General features: G+C 36.9%; 4 protein-coding genes across 4 annotated transcripts in view; 2 read left to right on the plus strand and 2 right to left on the minus strand.

Annotated features, from left to right (window-relative positions):
• Positions 1-3,518, plus strand: part of LOC117619586 (probable leucine-rich repeat receptor-like protein kinase At1g35710) — a 5,649-nt gene extending 2,131 nt beyond the window's left edge. The window contains exons 2-3 of the mRNA XM_034349580.1: positions 37-2,842; positions 3,103-3,518. Of these exons, the coding sequence (XP_034205471.1) occupies positions 37-2,842; positions 3,103-3,518 (3,222 nt within the window). The remainder of the gene's footprint in view (positions 1-36; positions 2,843-3,102) is intronic.
• Positions 3,519-5,488: 1,970 nt separating this feature from the next.
• On the minus strand, positions 5,489-8,436 carry LOC117615015 (putative uncharacterized protein DDB_G0287265). The gene is made up of 2 exons (XM_034343977.1): positions 8,310-8,436; positions 5,489-6,884 (listed from the first exon to the last, which is right to left on the minus strand). The coding sequence occupies exon 2, from the start codon at positions 6,699-6,701 to the stop codon at positions 5,757-5,759; it is 945 nt and encodes a 314-aa protein (XP_034199868.1). The 5' UTR covers positions 6,702-6,884; positions 8,310-8,436; the 3' UTR covers positions 5,489-5,756.
• A 1,625-nt stretch (positions 8,437-10,061) lies between these two features.
• LOC117627858 (60S ribosomal protein L30-like) lies at positions 10,062-11,631 on the minus strand. Its single transcript, XM_034360126.1, has 4 exons — positions 11,409-11,631; positions 11,172-11,273; positions 10,464-10,532; positions 10,062-10,371 (listed from the first exon to the last, which is right to left on the minus strand). The coding sequence occupies exons 1-4, from the start codon at positions 11,533-11,535 to the stop codon at positions 10,331-10,333; spliced, it is 339 nt and encodes a 112-aa protein (XP_034216017.1). The 5' UTR covers positions 11,536-11,631; the 3' UTR covers positions 10,062-10,330.
• A 191-nt stretch (positions 11,632-11,822) lies between these two features.
• On the plus strand, positions 11,823-15,769 carry LOC117627847 (aspartic proteinase-like protein 1). Its single transcript, XM_034360115.1, has 10 exons — positions 11,823-12,280; positions 12,442-12,580; positions 13,068-13,309; positions 13,439-13,666; positions 13,777-13,915; positions 13,997-14,067; positions 14,155-14,254; positions 14,458-14,518; positions 14,627-14,698; positions 15,405-15,769. Exons 1-10 carry the CDS (start codon positions 11,979-11,981, stop codon positions 15,638-15,640), a joined length of 1,590 nt encoding a protein of 529 aa, XP_034216006.1. The 5' UTR covers positions 11,823-11,978; the 3' UTR covers positions 15,641-15,769.
• The last annotated feature ends 1,864 nt before the right edge of the window (positions 15,770-17,633 follow it).

Consider the following 17,633-nt stretch of genomic DNA (forward strand, 5'->3'; position numbering starts at 1 on the left):
GAGATAGGGAACTTGAAATCTCTTGTATATCTACAGTTGTCCACCAACAATTTAAGTGGTCTCATCCCTCCAAATATTGGTAACTTAATAAACCTAAACACTTTGTACTTGCATTCCAATCAACTTTCTGGTTTGATTCCCAAGGAGATAGGGAACTTGAAATCTCTTGTAGATCTACAGTTGTCTGACAACAATTTAAGTGGTCTCATCCCTCCAAATATTGGTAACTTAATAAAGCTAAACACTTTGTACTTGTATTCCAATCAAATTTCTAGTTTGATTCCCAAGGAGATAGGGAACTTGAAATCTCTTGTAGATCTACAGTTGTCCGACAACAATTTAAGTGGTCTCATCCCTCCAAATATTGGTAACTTAATAAACCTAAACACTTTGTACTTGGCTGTAAATCAACTTTCTGGTTTGTTTCCCAAGGAGATAGGGAACTTGAAATCTCTTGTAGATCTAGATTTGTCTTACAACAATTTAAGTGGTCTCATCCCTCCAAACATTGGTAACTTAATAAACCTAAACACTTTGCACTTGGCTGTAAATCAACTTTCTGGTTTGATTCCCAAGGAGATAGGGAACTTGAAATCTCTTGTATATCTACAGTTGTCCACCAACAATTTAAGTGGTCTCATCCCTCCAAATATTGGTAACTTAATAAACCTAAACACTTTGTACTTGCATTCCAATCAACTTTCTGGTTTGATTCCCAAGGAGATAGGGAACTTGAAATCTCTTGTAGATCTACAGTTGTCTGACAACAATTTAAGTGGTCTCATCCCTCCAAATATTGGTAACTTAATAAAGCTAAACACTTTGTACTTGTATTCCAATCAAATTTCTAGTTTGATTCCCAAGGAGATAGGGAACTTGAAATCTCTTGTAGATCTACAGTTGTCCGACAACAATTTAAGTGGTCTCATCCCTCCAAATATTGGTAACTTAATAAACCTAAACACTTTGTACTTGGCTGAAAATCAACTTTCTGGTTTGATTCCCAAGGAAATAGGGAACTTGAAATCTCTTGTGGAGTTAGGATTGGACAGAAATCAACTCAATGGTTCAATTCCAACCTCATTTGCTAACTTGAGCAACTTGCAGACCTTATTCCTACGCGATAACCAACTTTCCGGCTCCATTCCCCAAGAGTTAGAGAATCTCAAGAATTTGACTAAATTGCATTTGGATATAAACCAATTGTCTGGTTATTTGCCCCCAAATATTTGCCAAGGTGGAAAACTCACAAACTTGTCAGTATACAAAAACTATTTGACTGGTCCAATCCCCAAAAGCTTGAAAAATTGCACAAGATTAGTGAGAGTCCATCTTGACCAAAACCAATTGACAGGCAATATATCTGAAGACTTTGGTGTTTATCCGAATCTTGATTTTATGAATATAAGCCACAACAACTTGTATGGAGAAATCTCACACAACTGGGGACAATGCCCAAAGTTGAAGACCTTAATAATGGCAGGAAACAACCTTACTGGTAGCATACCACCTGAGATAGGCAACGCAACCCAAATTCATGTGTTGGACCTTTCTTCAAATCATTTAGTTGGGTTGATCCCAAAAGAATTCGGGAGACTGGCTTCTTTGGAGAGGTTGATGTTGAATGGAAATCAACTTTCGGGTCGTATACCGTCTGAATTCGGATCATTGAATGATCTTGAATATCTTGACTTGTCAACAAACAAATTCAATGAGTCAATTCCAAGCATTCTAGGTGACTTGCTCAAATTGCACTACTTGAATTTGAGCAACAACAAGTTGGCTCAAGCAATTCCATTTAAGTTGGGGAAGTTAGGTCAATTGAATTACATGGATTTAAGTCATAACTCTCTTGAAGGTAAGATACCATCAGAAATGGGCAGTATGCAGAGTTTGGTGACACTTGATCTTTCCCATAACAATCTTTCGGGTTCCATACCATCAAGTTTCGAAGAGATGCGCGGCTTGTTGTACGTTGACATATCCTACAATCACTTGGAAGGTCCTCTTCCCAACATTAGTGCATTTCGAAAAGCTCTGCTAGAAAGATTGAAAGGGAACAAAGGATTGTGTGGCAAAGTTGGAGCTCTGCTGCCACCCTGCAATGCACATGGCTCAAAAAAGGACCACAAGGTTGTATTCTCTATTCTAGCAGTATTTGTACTTCTATCTGCTCTCTTTATAATTGTCTTTGTAATAGTGCAAAGAAAGAAGAAGCATCAAGATACTAAACAAAACCACATGCAAGGAGAAATTTCCTTTTCGGTTTTAAATTTTGATGGAAAATTAATGTATGAGGAAATCATAAGGGCAACAGAAGATTTTGATTCCACATATTGCATTGGGAAAGGAGGACATGGAAGCGTCTACAGAGTGAATTTGTCATCTGGAGACGTAGTGGCCGTGAAGAAACTCCATCTGCTATGGGATGGCGAGATAGAATTTCAGAAGGAGTTCTTGAATGAAGTAAGGGCACTTAGTGAGATAAGACATCGGAATATTGTGAAGCTCTATGGTTTCTGTGCACATAAACGACACTCATTTTTGGTGTATGAGTATCTTGAAAGATGTAGCTTGGCCGCAATATTGAGCAAAGAGGAAGAAGCTAAAGAGTTGGGGTGGAGTAAAAGGGTGAATATTGTTAAAGGCTTAGCTCATGCCTTGTCTTACATGCACCACGATTGCTTGCCACCCATTGTACATCGTGACATCTCAAGCAAGAATATTTTGTTGGATTCTGAATATGAGGCCTGTGTTTCAGACTTTGGCACTGCTAAGTTTTTAAATCCAGACTCAACTAATTGGACTGGGGCTGCAGGCACATATGGCTACATGGCACCAGGTAATATTATGATTCCCCGTTCGCCGTATTTAGCACTTTCTAAGCTTTTGCTTTTAGACCAATGCTTCATTTTCATCATTAGGAGTGGTTAACATAAACACATTTTCACTTCTTTGATTTGGAAAATATACTAATAAACACATTTTCACTTCTCTTAAGCTATAATAAGTCGATTTATGCATGATACAGTTTCGTTAAAATTCCATTGAATAGTTATGTCTATAAACTAATAATGCCACTTCTCTGAGGTTTTCTCTGAGCAAAGCTTGCTTACACAATGGAAGTGAATGAGAACTGCGATGTTTATAGCTTTGGTGTGGTCACATTGGAAATAATTATGGGAAAGCATCCTGGAGATCTTTTCTCGTCTTTGTTATCAATCTCTTCATCCTCCTCCTCCTCATCATCATCCTCATCATCATCTGCATTAGCAGCCCATCAAATACCAATTGTGGATGTTTTGGACCAACGCATTTCCCCTCCTACGCATCAAGTTGCAAATGAAGTGGTCTCTCTTGTGAAGATAGCATTTTCATGCTTGAATTCCAGCCCGAAATCTCGTCCAACAATGAAACAAGTTTCTCATTTCCTCTCAACTCAGATGCTGCATTTGTCGAAGTCGGTACATATGATGACATGTGGCAAATTGCTTGCTCTTGATCCTTTGGCTACCTGATCAAAACGTGCTTCTTTGCTACACACATTTCACTTTCTTTGTGTCTTCTTTTCAGAAGAAGGATTCTCCATAGATGTTTCCTTCTTGTAATTTATTTCATGCACATGTGCGCTATGGTATGACTTTATAGTTTGTTTATCCTTGCGAGGAAAAAAAAATTAAATAAAACAAGCATTTTGTTGAATAATTTTGTATACTCTGTGTAAACCGTCCCAAAATCAATAATAAACAATTAAACTGTGAAAATTAAAGGGAGTTTCACTATTATACTCAAAATAGGGGCTGAAATTATTTTTTTTAAAACCCACATGGAATGTACTTTAGAAACACACCCAAAACCAATTTACTACATAAGAAATGTGTGTTGAAGTTCCTATAAATTACATGATTACCACTGATTAACTTTAAAAAAAGCCAACACAAAAAATTCAACAAAAAAAAAACCCAAAACAAGCCTAGCCCATAATTTATTTATTAAAAAAAAAAATTTGTGAAAACCAACCAGAGACTCTTCATAAAAATAGATTATTAATACTATATCATTAAACTATCTTGTTAATACTACTGCATCATAAAACTATCTTGTTAATATTACTATCTCAATTAGGGTGACAGCCAACCATAGGCATAGCTTGTAATAAAGGCATTGATAAACGCAGCAGCAGGGTGGCAGAAATTAGTGTGAGTTGTGAATAATGCAGTAAGTGGGGAAGTGCAAGCCATGAAGGACAGGCCAATGATGATGTCTGACAATTATTCAATACTTATAGTTGTGAATTGTCATATTGGGAGGTAGCTGTACTCACTTCACTCTACAACCGTATTGTCATTGTGATATCTGTTGCATTCAATCATTTGGCTTCCCCAATATCAAATATCCAAAAATTATGAATATGAATATGGCCCTTCTCGTAAATTGAACCATGTCCAGTGCAGTGCAGATATACATATACATATGCACCCCAACCACCTGGATATTTTTCGAGTAAGCGCTAACCTTCTGAATGCATGTGATGTTACCCTACGTACGCTGGCTGGCTCTTTACACACTCTGATCCACACGCAATGCGTGAACAGAGAAGAAGAAGCCACTAATTGATGAGAAGAAGCCTGTAATCTCAAAAGATCCAAACCCTAATTAAATAAATTCATCTTTAGTTGTTGTTGACCTTGAGCTGTCATCCTTTACATTAGTGTTTGGGTTTTTGAAAATGAAGGTTGGAAAATGGGTATGAGAATCTATTCTCGTATTTGGTGTGTGGGCAGTTTACAGTTTTGAAATGCGTTACCTTTTACATGAGAATGAAAAGCTATAAAGGAAAAATGAAAAAAAAAAAGAGAAAGAATATATTTTGATTCCTATTACTATATAGGAACCCAAACTTTAGAATATAATTAAAATTATGTAGTTCTTGAATACCGTTCTTAGCATTTTTAAACATTGAAATGAGAATTATTTATTCTCATAAAAACTTCCATACACCGAAATCATGTATCTGCTAGGTACAATACACATCGCATGAGGCGCAACTGATACATTAACCTGTTACAAATAAGTTCTTTATCTTAAAATGCTTAAAATATGAATATAAGAATGAGATATTCAAAAAAGAAAAAAAAAAATCTTGAAACAATGTTTTGTCCAAAAAGAGCTGATTTTTCAGTCAAATAGAAAACTGATGCATTCTAGCCAATTTGATTGTGCTAAGAACAATTGCGATTTCTCCTTCCCAAATAATAGACAAGCCAAAAATAAAATTTGCAAGGACAACCGTATCAGGTCATTCCTATTCAGTTTGAAAGCATTGATGTATATAGTGAAAAGGGTAATGCTATGCTAGCATGATATATGAGGCTCCATAAAAGAATCAAATATTGATTAGCAACACCCATCTGGTTTTATGGACAATGGAAACTTAGCCAATCCCAATCCAACAGCAATGAAACACGAATGAAAAAAAAATCCTCATCACAATCTCCAGACAAGAATTGCTAATAGACCAATTTGAAGAAATGAAAAAATAAAATAAAATATCCTCCACAGTGCTGCAAAACCTATACAAAAGAAATCTTAATCCTCATGAATAGCCCACATGGAATTTTAAGGGACACAACTAACAAATCTAACAACATAGAAGAACAAGAAGAAGCATGGACAGATGCGCCACATGACCTACAAAATAAAAATTTGAAGTGATGGAGTGGGATTTTTGTGTGGCATTCTCCATCAAACAAATTTTAACTGTGAACCTGCCTGATGGCCGGCACTGGCACTCCAAAGATGCAAGGTGATCCTGTTCCCACACTGTTGAAATTGAAGCACTTCCCTGCTGCTGATCCGCCAATATTCCCACTTATTGATTGATCTTCAACCACATGATCATCATCATCAACATAACCATCATTATCATCACCATCAATATCCTCATCATATTCATCATCATCATGATCGCCATGATCATCACATTGTGGGTCCTGATCATCATACTCATTCTCATTCCCATCTTTATTTCCCTCATCATATTCTTCATCACCATGATCATCATGATCATCACATTGTGGGTCCTGATCATCATACTCATTATCATTCCCATTCCCATTCCCATCTTTATTTCCCTCATCACAAGCAACTGGGGAAATCAAAACTTCATCATCCAAAGGCACAAGCTGCAAAGTGAGCCTGCCATTAGACCTATGAGCCCTGAAGTACTCATGGTGCCTAACCTTCTCCTCAGTCAAAATCAACCTCCCATCACTTGTATAATGCCTTTTCAACACCCAAGGCATATGAGAAGGCAAGTTCTCAGTGCGAGCCAACAAAGGTATAGGAGGAGGAAACTCCTTGTTCCTCATTGCCCATTTTTGCTCCCTCCTACCCATCAGCCTCTGCCTGAAATTACCACTTTGACCCTCCTCCTCCTCCTCCTCATCATCATTTGGCACCACCTGGTCCTCCTCACAGTCTTTCTGCACGTCCACAGAGCTCTCCATTCCAATATAGTCTCCAGACAAGAGAGATGAAGAAGTTGGAGAGAGAAGATCAGACAGCATCATGGAGCAGTTTTTGTGAGGGGTGTTTTTTTGGGGGTCAAGATTTAAGGCCTTGAGACCAAATTCTAGAGGGGCTTGAGCTTGGCATGGGTGAGGCTCACTGGGGAGATGCATAGAGTTATATAGCTGCATAGTGTGACAGTGGCCTCTCTGTAGCTTGGTGTGTTTCAATGAAGGTTTGAAAATCACAGAGTTGAGTGTGTTGGGTGGAGAGAAAGATAAGCAGAGCCAGCTAAGATTTGTGATGTCAATATATTTGGGTTAATTCAGGAGGCAGAAACCTGGTAAATATTGCTGTACAGCACTGTGACTTGCCTGGAAAATTTCAAAACAAGAAAACAAATCAAAATGTGTTAGGCGTATGAATATTTGGTATATATTGCTAATAGCTCAAATAAGAAGGAAAAAAAAACAAAAAACTAGAATGATAACAACAAATTAATTGGCTGTGAAAATAAGGTTGATTGTGAATTTGAATTACACATTTAAATTTTGCTATTATAGACTATAATTCACATTATTTAAACATTTCGTAAATGACATATCAGATTGTGAATTTACACCACACATTAAAATTTATATCAATAATTTAGGATCTCACAATATAAACCCTGGCTTTAGGCTTACACGTGGGTTGGTAGATGGCACCGCGTGTTGTTTTCATGTCATGCATGTATATATGTATACAGTCCTGATCTCTTGGACCCCTGTAGTCCAAGAGATTTATGGTCACTCACCGTTGGATGTAAATTCAACGGTTCACTCATTTATAACTTGAATCGGGTAATAATCATTTATGTCATATTGCATTTATATATATCATTTTGAACCATTAGATTAATATCCAACGGTGGGTGACCACAATCTCTTGGACTCCTGTGGTCCAAGAGATCGGGACTGTATATGTATATATGTATCCATACTGTTACTTGTATGGGGACCCCACAAAAATTGAATGTTGTACACCGTCGAGATGAGGGGATTACTTAATATGATCATGATCAACGGTCCAAATGCATTACTGTTTGCTATCCGACGAGAAGAATATGATAATATGTAAATAAAAACAAGAAGAGAAAAAAAAAAAAGCAAAAATTGGAAGAGTACAAAAGGAAACGTATCAGCATGCAAACCTGGAAACCAGAATTTCAACCCTATTTTTCAGTTTCTTAATTTCATCCTTTGCTTCAATCATAATTTGCATATAACTAAACAAAATCATTAAACAAATAAATTAATTAAATATCATGTTAATGTCAGACCCCGAATTTAAGACGGAGATGAAGACTCATGGGAGTCATGAATCTTGACAATTGTGTGTGTGTGTTTTTTTTTCTTTTGGTAGTGCTAAGCTGAAAGAGATGGTAATAATATTAAAAATAATGTGAACTTTAAGCATTGAGTTGTGATCTTTATTAAAAGAGAAAAAGGAGAAACTAAATCCACACAAAAAAAAAAACACTGAATTCAGGCAATGTGAGAGAAGTAAGAATAACCCAGAAAGGAAATTAATATTCAAAAGATTACAATTACAAAGAAATGAATTAGTGAGCAACTATTCAATGATATGACAAACAAAGCGCAACCCACTAAAGAATAAAGCATAAAACCTCTAAAAGAAAAGAGCAAAAATTTTCAGAATTAGGATAGGTCGAGAGTTCGATCTCATATAATTTATCGAAAATAAGAATGAACACGAATTGTTAATTCCATTCAACAAAACAAACACTTGAAACTTACAGGAGGAAAAGGAATAAAGGTGGAGATGATGATCAGTGGGTTTGTTGTCACAAAAGGGATGATATACAAGGTGGAGAAGAAGAGGGTACGAAGCACACTACTCATAATGATCAAGGATAGAGATAGAGGCACCGTCACCAAAAGAGATTGTATTGTTTTTTTGGCTTAATACTAAGACTTCATAAAATTTGGGAGCTAAAGTGTCGTCGTTTTTGGATTTTATTTGATTTTATTATTATTTATTTTACACGTAGTATTAGTATTTGTTTGCTAGTTTGTTTGAGTTTGTTTGTTAGCCTGGTCTATCTTCTCTGTCTAAGGACAAGGATGTGTGATGTGTTCTAAATATAGGCAGCGTTTTAGGGATTACCGTGATAACCGAATACGACTCGGCATATTATTATTTTTCCCACTCAAATTTAGATGGTTTTTTTTAATGATATAATTATTTTATTTTTATCAACTTTAAAAGTTATTATCTTCACAATTTTTTGTTTTCAAGCGATAATATACTTCAATTTAATATAGATTACGAAGAGGAGGATTTGAACTCAATGCAAAATGGGAAGTACATATGCTTTAACAAACTTGGTTATGCCCATATCTGCATTCACAACTTTAACATTTCAAAAGTTTTCAAAAATGAAAATGATTGGTTTCTTAATCTCATCTGGCAAATGCCACATTTGGACACGCATGACTTGACACATAAAAGATTATTACGATGACTGCAATATTCTGCTAATTTAGACCTTTTTTTAATTTTAAATGTCAAGGATTAAATTACATTTTTTTAATATAAAGGATTAAATTTCTAGTTAAATACTACCGATTGGCATTCATGGTGTTCGGATTAAAGTTTTTGTACATGTTGCTTGGCACGCTACGAATTTTGCAAGCTGTTTATGGCTGACGTCTTTTTGAGATGTTCGATAAAATTGAAACAGTATCGAGGAGATTGGCATGCATGGTTGTTATTCTCCTAGATAACGATATAAAATTAAATCCAGAACCAAAAAAAAGAAAAAACGAAAGCCAGAATTCATTTTTTCTAAAAATAATTAAAATAATTTATACTATGCATGAATTTATCCAATGGTTTTAATTGTCATTTACAATTCTATAATGTCTTCTTTGGTCTATAATGTGTTATCTTGGACGAGAATGAAATTTAATGTGGAAATATGGTTCCGGTAGTGATCAAAGTTGGTTTCGGTCATTACAAAGATGAAGGGTCAGGATTCATTGCCATAGAGCGAGTCAACTCATGCAAAACAACAAACCCACAAAGCTGACCAAGACTCATATGCAAAATCCAAAATTGCACCGTCGGATCAAGAGGCCTAAACCAACCTGGGTAGGTAAGTTACAGGCTTAGAGTTAAGCCGAAATGGGCTCATGAGCACTGTGCCTTTTGAGGGCAAAAGTTAGCCTGTCAAGTGGAGGGCAGCCGTTGTTGCAACAAGTCAGGGAGAGTTAAGCCCAAATAGGCCCATGGGCACTGTGCCTTTCGAGGGCAAAAGTTAGCCTGTCAAGTGCAGGGCAGCCATTGTTCCAACAAGTCAGGGAGCATGTTAAGGAGATCAATCTAGCCATGCGACAGTAACATTTTCATTGATCAGCTGGCTATTAAAGGCCACCTCATTATAACCCTATAGAATCACACACAAAATCCTACCGTAAATTCAAATCCATTGCATGGGTTTTGCGTTTCATACTGAATGTGTGATGACAATTTAATGGAGGAGATGATTGAGCAAAATGCATCCATTTCAGTTAAAGCTTTGGAGACGACGAATAATAATACGAGAAAACCAAAGGAAACCCCCAAAATGTGAAATCTCTAGTACAACAAAATTAACTTTAAATGATTCTCAAAACACCAGGCATCATATCACTACAAAGATAACAAAGACAGCATCGCCATAGAATAAAAGGAGTACTTCATTGGTGGTGAAAAGAGAGGAAAATCTTTGAAAAACAATACTACTTTCAATTTAGAGGGGATAAACTACAGTCGCTCACTGACCACCTGGCAGCGTCTTGATAATATCCGAATCACCTGCACATTATCAAAACAAGTGACAAGTCAGTTTCTCATATCAATTAGGACGTAAACAAATCGCTTGAAATGATAATAGAACTATGGAGTACCTGCATCAATGATGCTAAGGCATGAAACTCGGAAATACTTTCCACATGCTGTACCGAGATCAACATTGTCTGAAAACAGAAAAAAGGGTCAACCAAATGAAAAGGTAGAAGTATAGTAAAGATAAATATTTCCTTTGTTGACAAATTTTATCAGCAGTACATGAATATAAGTACGGTAGTACCCAGGGAAGTCCTAAATAAAAGATGTGAAAATAACATTCCTCTTCCTCTTAAAATAGGGAAGAACAATAAGAAATTTCATGCATGTGCCGAACATGGAGAGTCCGGATATACAAGCATCATTTAATATGAAAAATCCAATCGGCAAGATCACGCAAAGAGCAGGATCAACAATACAAAGTATGTTAGCAAATGATTAAGAACTAAGACTAAGGCAATCTTGCACGATGGTTTAACCTACACGCTGAGACAAGTTACCACCTCTAAGAGCCAATAAATATCCCATTAACTAGCACTTCCTAAACAACAGCTATTTTAATCAAAGCTTCCATTAAACTTCAGCTGAACACTTCCCATCTAAGATTACAACAAAAATTTTATTTTATTTTTTCAATCATGTTACTACATACAAAAACTAACTCCTCCAATTGCACAAACAGGTAAAATCTAAAAAGCATTTCAAACTTTCATACTAGATACATAACAAATCTGATGCAAACCCATATAATATGGCAATAGAGCACTTACTTCCATTGTAGTGGTGAACTCCAACCTTGGCGAGCATAGCGTAGTATTCGATTTCAGACTTTCGCAGAGGAGGGCAGTTGTTAGAAATTATAATCAACTTCCCTGCAAATTTTTTCCCCCAAAACAAAACAAATCCATATTCAAAAATCAGAAATTAACCCAATAAAAATAAACCAAATCATAGTAAAATGGTTACAAAAAAAAGATTTGAAAACCCCAAAAGATATTAAATCGTACCTTTGGAGTTACGAAGAGAGTCGATGACTGTCTTGTACCCCAGAGTGTACTTGCCACTCTTCATCACCAGAGCGAGCCTGGTGTTGATGCTCTCATGGGTCTTCTTCGTCTTCTTCGGCACCACCATTTTTGAAGCTTCTGAGAGTCTTCGCTTTTAGCCCTCGAAATGATCTCTCGCTCTTGCGGCTGGAAAACCAAAACTCAAGGAGATGAAGACCCGTTTGCTACTAGGGTTTTAGTATTTTATGCCGCTGAGAGATGGTCTCGCAGGTGCCACTCACGTGACTGACTTAGGTTTTCTTTTTCGTGGGCCGCAAGTTAAATGGGCCTAGTCGATAAGGCCCACTAGCGGCAAACGTGTTTTTCGCTTTCAATAACAATTCACGGGAATATTATTGAAGCTAGTGCGTACTGTGCACCATCGCGCACTTTAGCGAACTTCTCTGCTTTCGTCTCGGAGCAGTTCACTAATCTCTCAACTCCGAAAGCCTCAAACTTTCTTCCATCTCCTTCTTCTTCCTCCAATTACTTTCCACATTTCAAACCCTAGGGTTTCCACTGCGGCATTTCATGGCGGTTCGCGCCATTCTATTCCTTCTGTGGGCCTGCCTCTTCGTAAACGGTTCTCTTTCGCTCACATTATCGTCAAAGCTCGTGCACCGCTTCTCTGAGGAAGCCATGGCAGTATGGGAGTCGAGACGTGGCGATAACGCGTCCTTGAAGCCATGGCCGAAGAGGAACAGCTTGAATTACTTCCAGCTTCTTCTGCAAAGCGATCTGAAGCGGCAGAAACTGAAGCTCGGCTCCAAGTACGAGCATCTATTTCCGTCTGAAGGAAGCCAGACCTTGTTCTTCGGGAATGAGCTTGATTGGTGAGTGGACTTCACCCTGTGTGGTTCCTCAGAAAACAAAGGAAAAGAAAAAAGTGGAGGAAACAAAATAAAATTGTATTTTTCCTGAAAATTAATTAATTTTTATGGCGGCCGCTGATTATGGTAATTTCGTTTTTTTTTTTTTGTTTTTTTTTTTTCAGGTTACATTATACGTGGATTGACATAGGTACACCGAATGTTTCGTTTATGGTTGCATTGGATGCTGGGAGCGATTTGCTTTGGGTCCCATGTGATTGCATACAATGTGCTCCTTTGTCTGCCTCCTATTATGATACTTTGGTACCTTTACCTTCTCTAATTTTTTGGGTCCCATTATAACTGTATCTATTTTTTGTCCACTAATTACGTTCTAATTTCCTACTTGGCATTTTCAATTTTGACATCTTTATTAAATTCCACCAATTAACTGTATCGTTCTTCTTGATTATTTTTTGGTCTATGAAGTAGCTGGTTTCTTCTTCTCTGTTTAAGTCTGGTAAGAAACAATGGAATAGCTAAAATCTATACTTCTAGTATCGTTTTGACTGCTTAGCTACCCCGAGTTCATAGATTTTGATTTGAACCTGTATTATTAAATTGTTATGGAAATCCCATATCACAGAAAGACACAAAAGATATAAATGGGATTATAGGAAACAATGTAATAGCTAAAATATTGTGGCATGAAATTGTAGACATTACATCTAGGAATGGTAACGGGTTTAGCAGTTAATTCCAATGATTGATTGGCAGGTGCTCCCCCATTTTCGGAGCATCTATGGTGCAGGATAGGGACCTAAATGAGTATAGCCCGTCTTTATCAAGGACCGGCAAACAACTAAGTTGCAGTCACCAGTTATGCAAGTCGACCACCAATTGTAAAGGTCCAGAGGAGCCTTGCCCTTACATTGTTCAGTACAAGTCAGATGACACTGCAAGTTCTGGGTTTCTGATTGAGGATGTTTTGCATTTGACATCAGCCAGCAAAAATTCAACACCAAGTTCTGTGCAGGCTTCGGTCGTTTTTGGGTGTGTTTTCGTTTTGCTGCTCTGCTTGTAAATCCTGGGAGTTGGGGATCTGATACGCAGGAATATCATAAATCATGCTGTTGTTACTAATATTTGATGTTTCTTTTCTCTGTTTTGTGAACAATGCAGCTGTGGTAGGAAGCAAAGTGGTGGCTATTTGGAAGGAGCTGCTCCTGATGGTGTCATGGGTTTGGGACCTGGGGAGATTTCAGTTCCGAGTGTACTTGCAAAAGCAGGAATGATTCAGAATTCATTTTCACTTTGTTTTGATGACAATGGTTCCGGGAGAATTCTCTTTGGTGACCAAGGGAATCTTGCCCAACACTCTACTCCTTTCTTGCCTGCGGCGGGAAAATAGTATGTGAACCTTCAATTGCTGTTGGTTATATGAGCTAAGTAACCCTAGAGCTGCTCTAGCTTCGTTGGTACTTTTCTTTTATAAATAATTTTTCTGTTAATTGTTTCAGTGTTAATTATTTTGTTGGAGTAGAGCGCTTATGTGTTGGGAGTTCCTGTCTCAAGCAAACTGGATTCCAAGCTCTGGTCGACAGTGGCTCATCTTTTACATATGTTCCAACTGAAGTTTATAAAAAAATTGTATTTGAGGTGCTGTTTAATTATTTTTCAATTTTATAAAATAAGCTTTATTATTCAGTGGCCTAAAAAATGAATGTTTGATGATTATAGTTTGACAAACAAGTGAATGCTACTAGAATTAACCTCCAACAGTCTCCTTGGAAGTACTGCTACAATGTCAGGTACATATTTTACCCCAGGAGAAATTCTTAAAGCCTTTTTTCCAATCCTGCCAAACTGAATGCCTGTTGTTTTCTTGTGATGCAAAGTTCATGGGAGTTGCTTAGCATTCCTACCATCAAACTCATGTTCCCTTTGAACCAAAGCTTTCTAGTCCATAAGCCAGTATTTTCTGAGTCTCTCAATCAGGCAAGTAATTCTACTTGAGCCCATAAAATTTTCAAGGCATTTCGTTCAGTTGGTGACAAATACTAAATGTTAATATGTAGAACTTGGTTTAGATAAGAACTGGTCAGATTTTGTAAATTTTGTTTTCTAGGCTTTATTCTGTGCAAAGATCGCTTATAATCTAGGATGTGCTTATAATAAATATATTGGAATTTTTGGTGCAGAAATACACAATATTCTGTTTAACTTTACTGCGGACAGATGATGACTATGGTGTCATTGGACGTGAGTAGATCTCTATGCCTGTTCCTGTATACCGGAACCACTCTTCTCTATCTCTCTCTCTGATACACACATTATATTTTGATGACCTGAATTACATTTATGTCGCAGAGAACTTCATGGTGGGTTACCGCATGGTTTTTGACAGGGAAAATCTGAAGCTGGGTTGGTCCATTGCCAATTGTAAGTACATAAAGTTTACTGCTCGGCTCACTGGAAGTTTTAATTCCTTAAGCTACACACTTTGCTTCTCATCTACATCAACTGGTGTTTCCAACATGCAGAATCTGCAGATTCATTTAAAGAACTGTTTGGATATGATAATACACAGTATTTAACTTAATCTAAAGTAGCAAATTGACAGAATTTTGTGGATGATCCTCAAATTGTGGAACAGCTTAATATTATGTGTTTAGCTGCTCATGAAAATTGATGTCGATGGAAAATATCTCTGGCCTGGCTTTCTTAGTGCAAGTTTAAGCAGGATTTTCCCACATTTTCTGTTCAAAACCTGTCAGTGGTCAGATGCTCTTGACATTTCTGTTATGTAATATGGTCCACCAATCTGATTTCGCTTCATTATGTTAACTTATTTCCATATAACCTCTAATTGAAGCTTTTGCGCGCCGTTATTATTTGAAATCAGCCCTTGGATTGGACCTTTCATGTTTAGATCACCTTCTTTAAGACATATTAAACCTAGCACTACCAATAAACTCTTTTGCTCCCTCTCACATGTACGACAATAATGGGGAAGTCTTGTCTATATGGTGTGTTTGTAATCAGTTGATGCTAGAAAAATTTCCACCAATGTTCTTAATATCAACTGTGATCAAACCCCCTCTTTAATGACCTGCATTAACATTGTAGTCACTCTTTGATTCTGCAGGTGAAGATAACGGTAATGGTAAAAGAGTTAATCCCACACCGTCAAATAACGGGTCAACAAGCCAACTGCCGACCAGTGAGCAACAGAGCATCCCTAACACTCATGCTGTTGCACCTGCCACGGCGAGGAACGCACCCTCCAAATCCTCTGTAGCAGCATCCAGGCAAATCCCCCTCCTGCTCTGTTTGACAAGTTCATTACTATTGCTAATGCGTCTATTAATCTTATCTTGTTGAACCTCTGGAACATGTAAATAAAATTCTTTATAGTTTTGGTGTATCTAATTTCAGTTCGTAGATATCTTGTTTCTGTACTGTGTGCCTTTTTTGTAATGCTGCTAAATGGACCACGTAATTGTTTATGAATTATGATCTCCTTAGATTTGATTCTGTCTTTGTTTATTTTCAAATTATTGTCGTATTGTTGACAAATTTTCCAACGGGATGATTAGATCCAGCAAATATTTAGGGGATTCAAAGACCTAATTTCCAATGAAAAATATATACAGATTGGAAAATTGACAGAGACATCGTAGTTTTTAATATAGTTTGTCGGAATTCAATCCCAAGGCATGGTAGAATGTGGATGCTGCTTTTAATATAGGTTGTTCGAGGATAAGGCATATTATGATGATCACACGTGTCCCTCTCGGAAAGGAGAAGGGTCTTCATCTGGAGGGCTCATTGTCATGGATAAGGTAAATTGATAATTTCTGGCCAAGGAAAAAGATGATCAGATGGATGAGGCCTGCTATTCTAGTCCATTCCCTACCTGACAGATTTTATGTATCACGAGACTCACTTCCATTAGAGGCTTTGCAAGCAGATGTCTGTGTTTAGATTTTCACAAAACTTTGGTTTTTGGCTAAGGCAGGTAGGTCGCACTGCGCCTAGAAAGAAGCCTAGCCTGTGTTCTTGTGCTCAAATTATTGAAGTTGCCACACACTGTTCATGCTTTATATAATTGGTGCGTCGTTGTTGAGGGGGGGCCTAGCCACTTTCAGATTGTGCATCTTCCACAGGGCCTAAAAAGCCATGCTCCACAATCAACTTTGTTAAAGAGGCAATAAAAATATACTCTCTCTTTGGAGGCATATCATCATGACTCGTGTCAAGCTGATTTGACTACATTTTTGTGAATATTAAGCCATGCATGCATGCAATCCAATCCAAGCACCAATTATGAACCCAACAAAAACAAAACAAAACAAAACAAAAAAAAGTAATTTTAAAAGTCGGGCGGATTCTTTTGCATTTATACCATAAAGATGAGCTTCTCCATAGTAAGAATTCTAATATATATAGTTATTATTTTATCGAATTTCAGCACGTTATTATCGTACGACTGCTATTGTAAAGAGAGAGGAAAGCAAAAAGAGATAGTAGAAAATACATAGCGTCAACACGGCAATAACGTTCGGACATATGCATAGGATAATTTCTATATATGGATGTATATATGCATAAAGATGACCTGAAACTTGAAGGCATGATAAACTTGTGGCAAAGAGGCAATCTTGAATATTTTGAACAAAGCCATACCGCCTGAAGTAGTTCTTCCTGTTTGGATTTTTTGGAAAAACTGGAACTCATACTTGGTTGATAAACTGAAGAGGACAGGAATATGTGGTGGACATCAGAAGAGACCATTTGACACACACATTTTCATTAGGGATTTAGGGTTATGGGACAGGTTTTAGGCAATGATGTAGTACTATTTGGTACTTTAATTGGCAGGGGCCCCATGTTTGTAGCCCTCTGTCGCCATAGGAGATTGACACTTCAACCTTTAAAACCCTAGTGATTTTTCTTAAGAAGGAACTCAAATTTTTTCAATATATGTTAAATTGTTTTAGGGGATAATTAAAAGCAATGTAAAAATTCAACATTTTAACAGAATTTCTCTTATAGTATAATTATGGTTATAAAAAATACATTAATGCATGTTTATTAATTCGTAATCAAAATTAAAATAGGAAGTTAGCAGAAAAGTTAGATTATTCAACCCATCTCATTAATTCTCCCATAAAAACACCGTAGACTATATTGGTTTTTTTTTTTTTTTTTCTCTCCATTTTAGCAGAAAGAAATCTTAAAATATATCTCTAACATTAGTCTTTCGTATGAAATAAGCCCATACACATGCTGTATGTATACCTAATACCTTTGTTTATTGATTTCATAACCAAATTTGACTTCCATTGAATGAGGATGAGAGACATATGGACCA

The sequence above is a fragment of the Prunus dulcis genome, chromosome 1, assembly GCF_902201215.1.
Source record: "Prunus dulcis chromosome 1, ALMONDv2, whole genome shotgun sequence".
In the NCBI taxonomy this organism is placed as follows: domain Eukaryota; kingdom Viridiplantae; phylum Streptophyta; class Magnoliopsida; order Rosales; family Rosaceae; genus Prunus; species Prunus dulcis.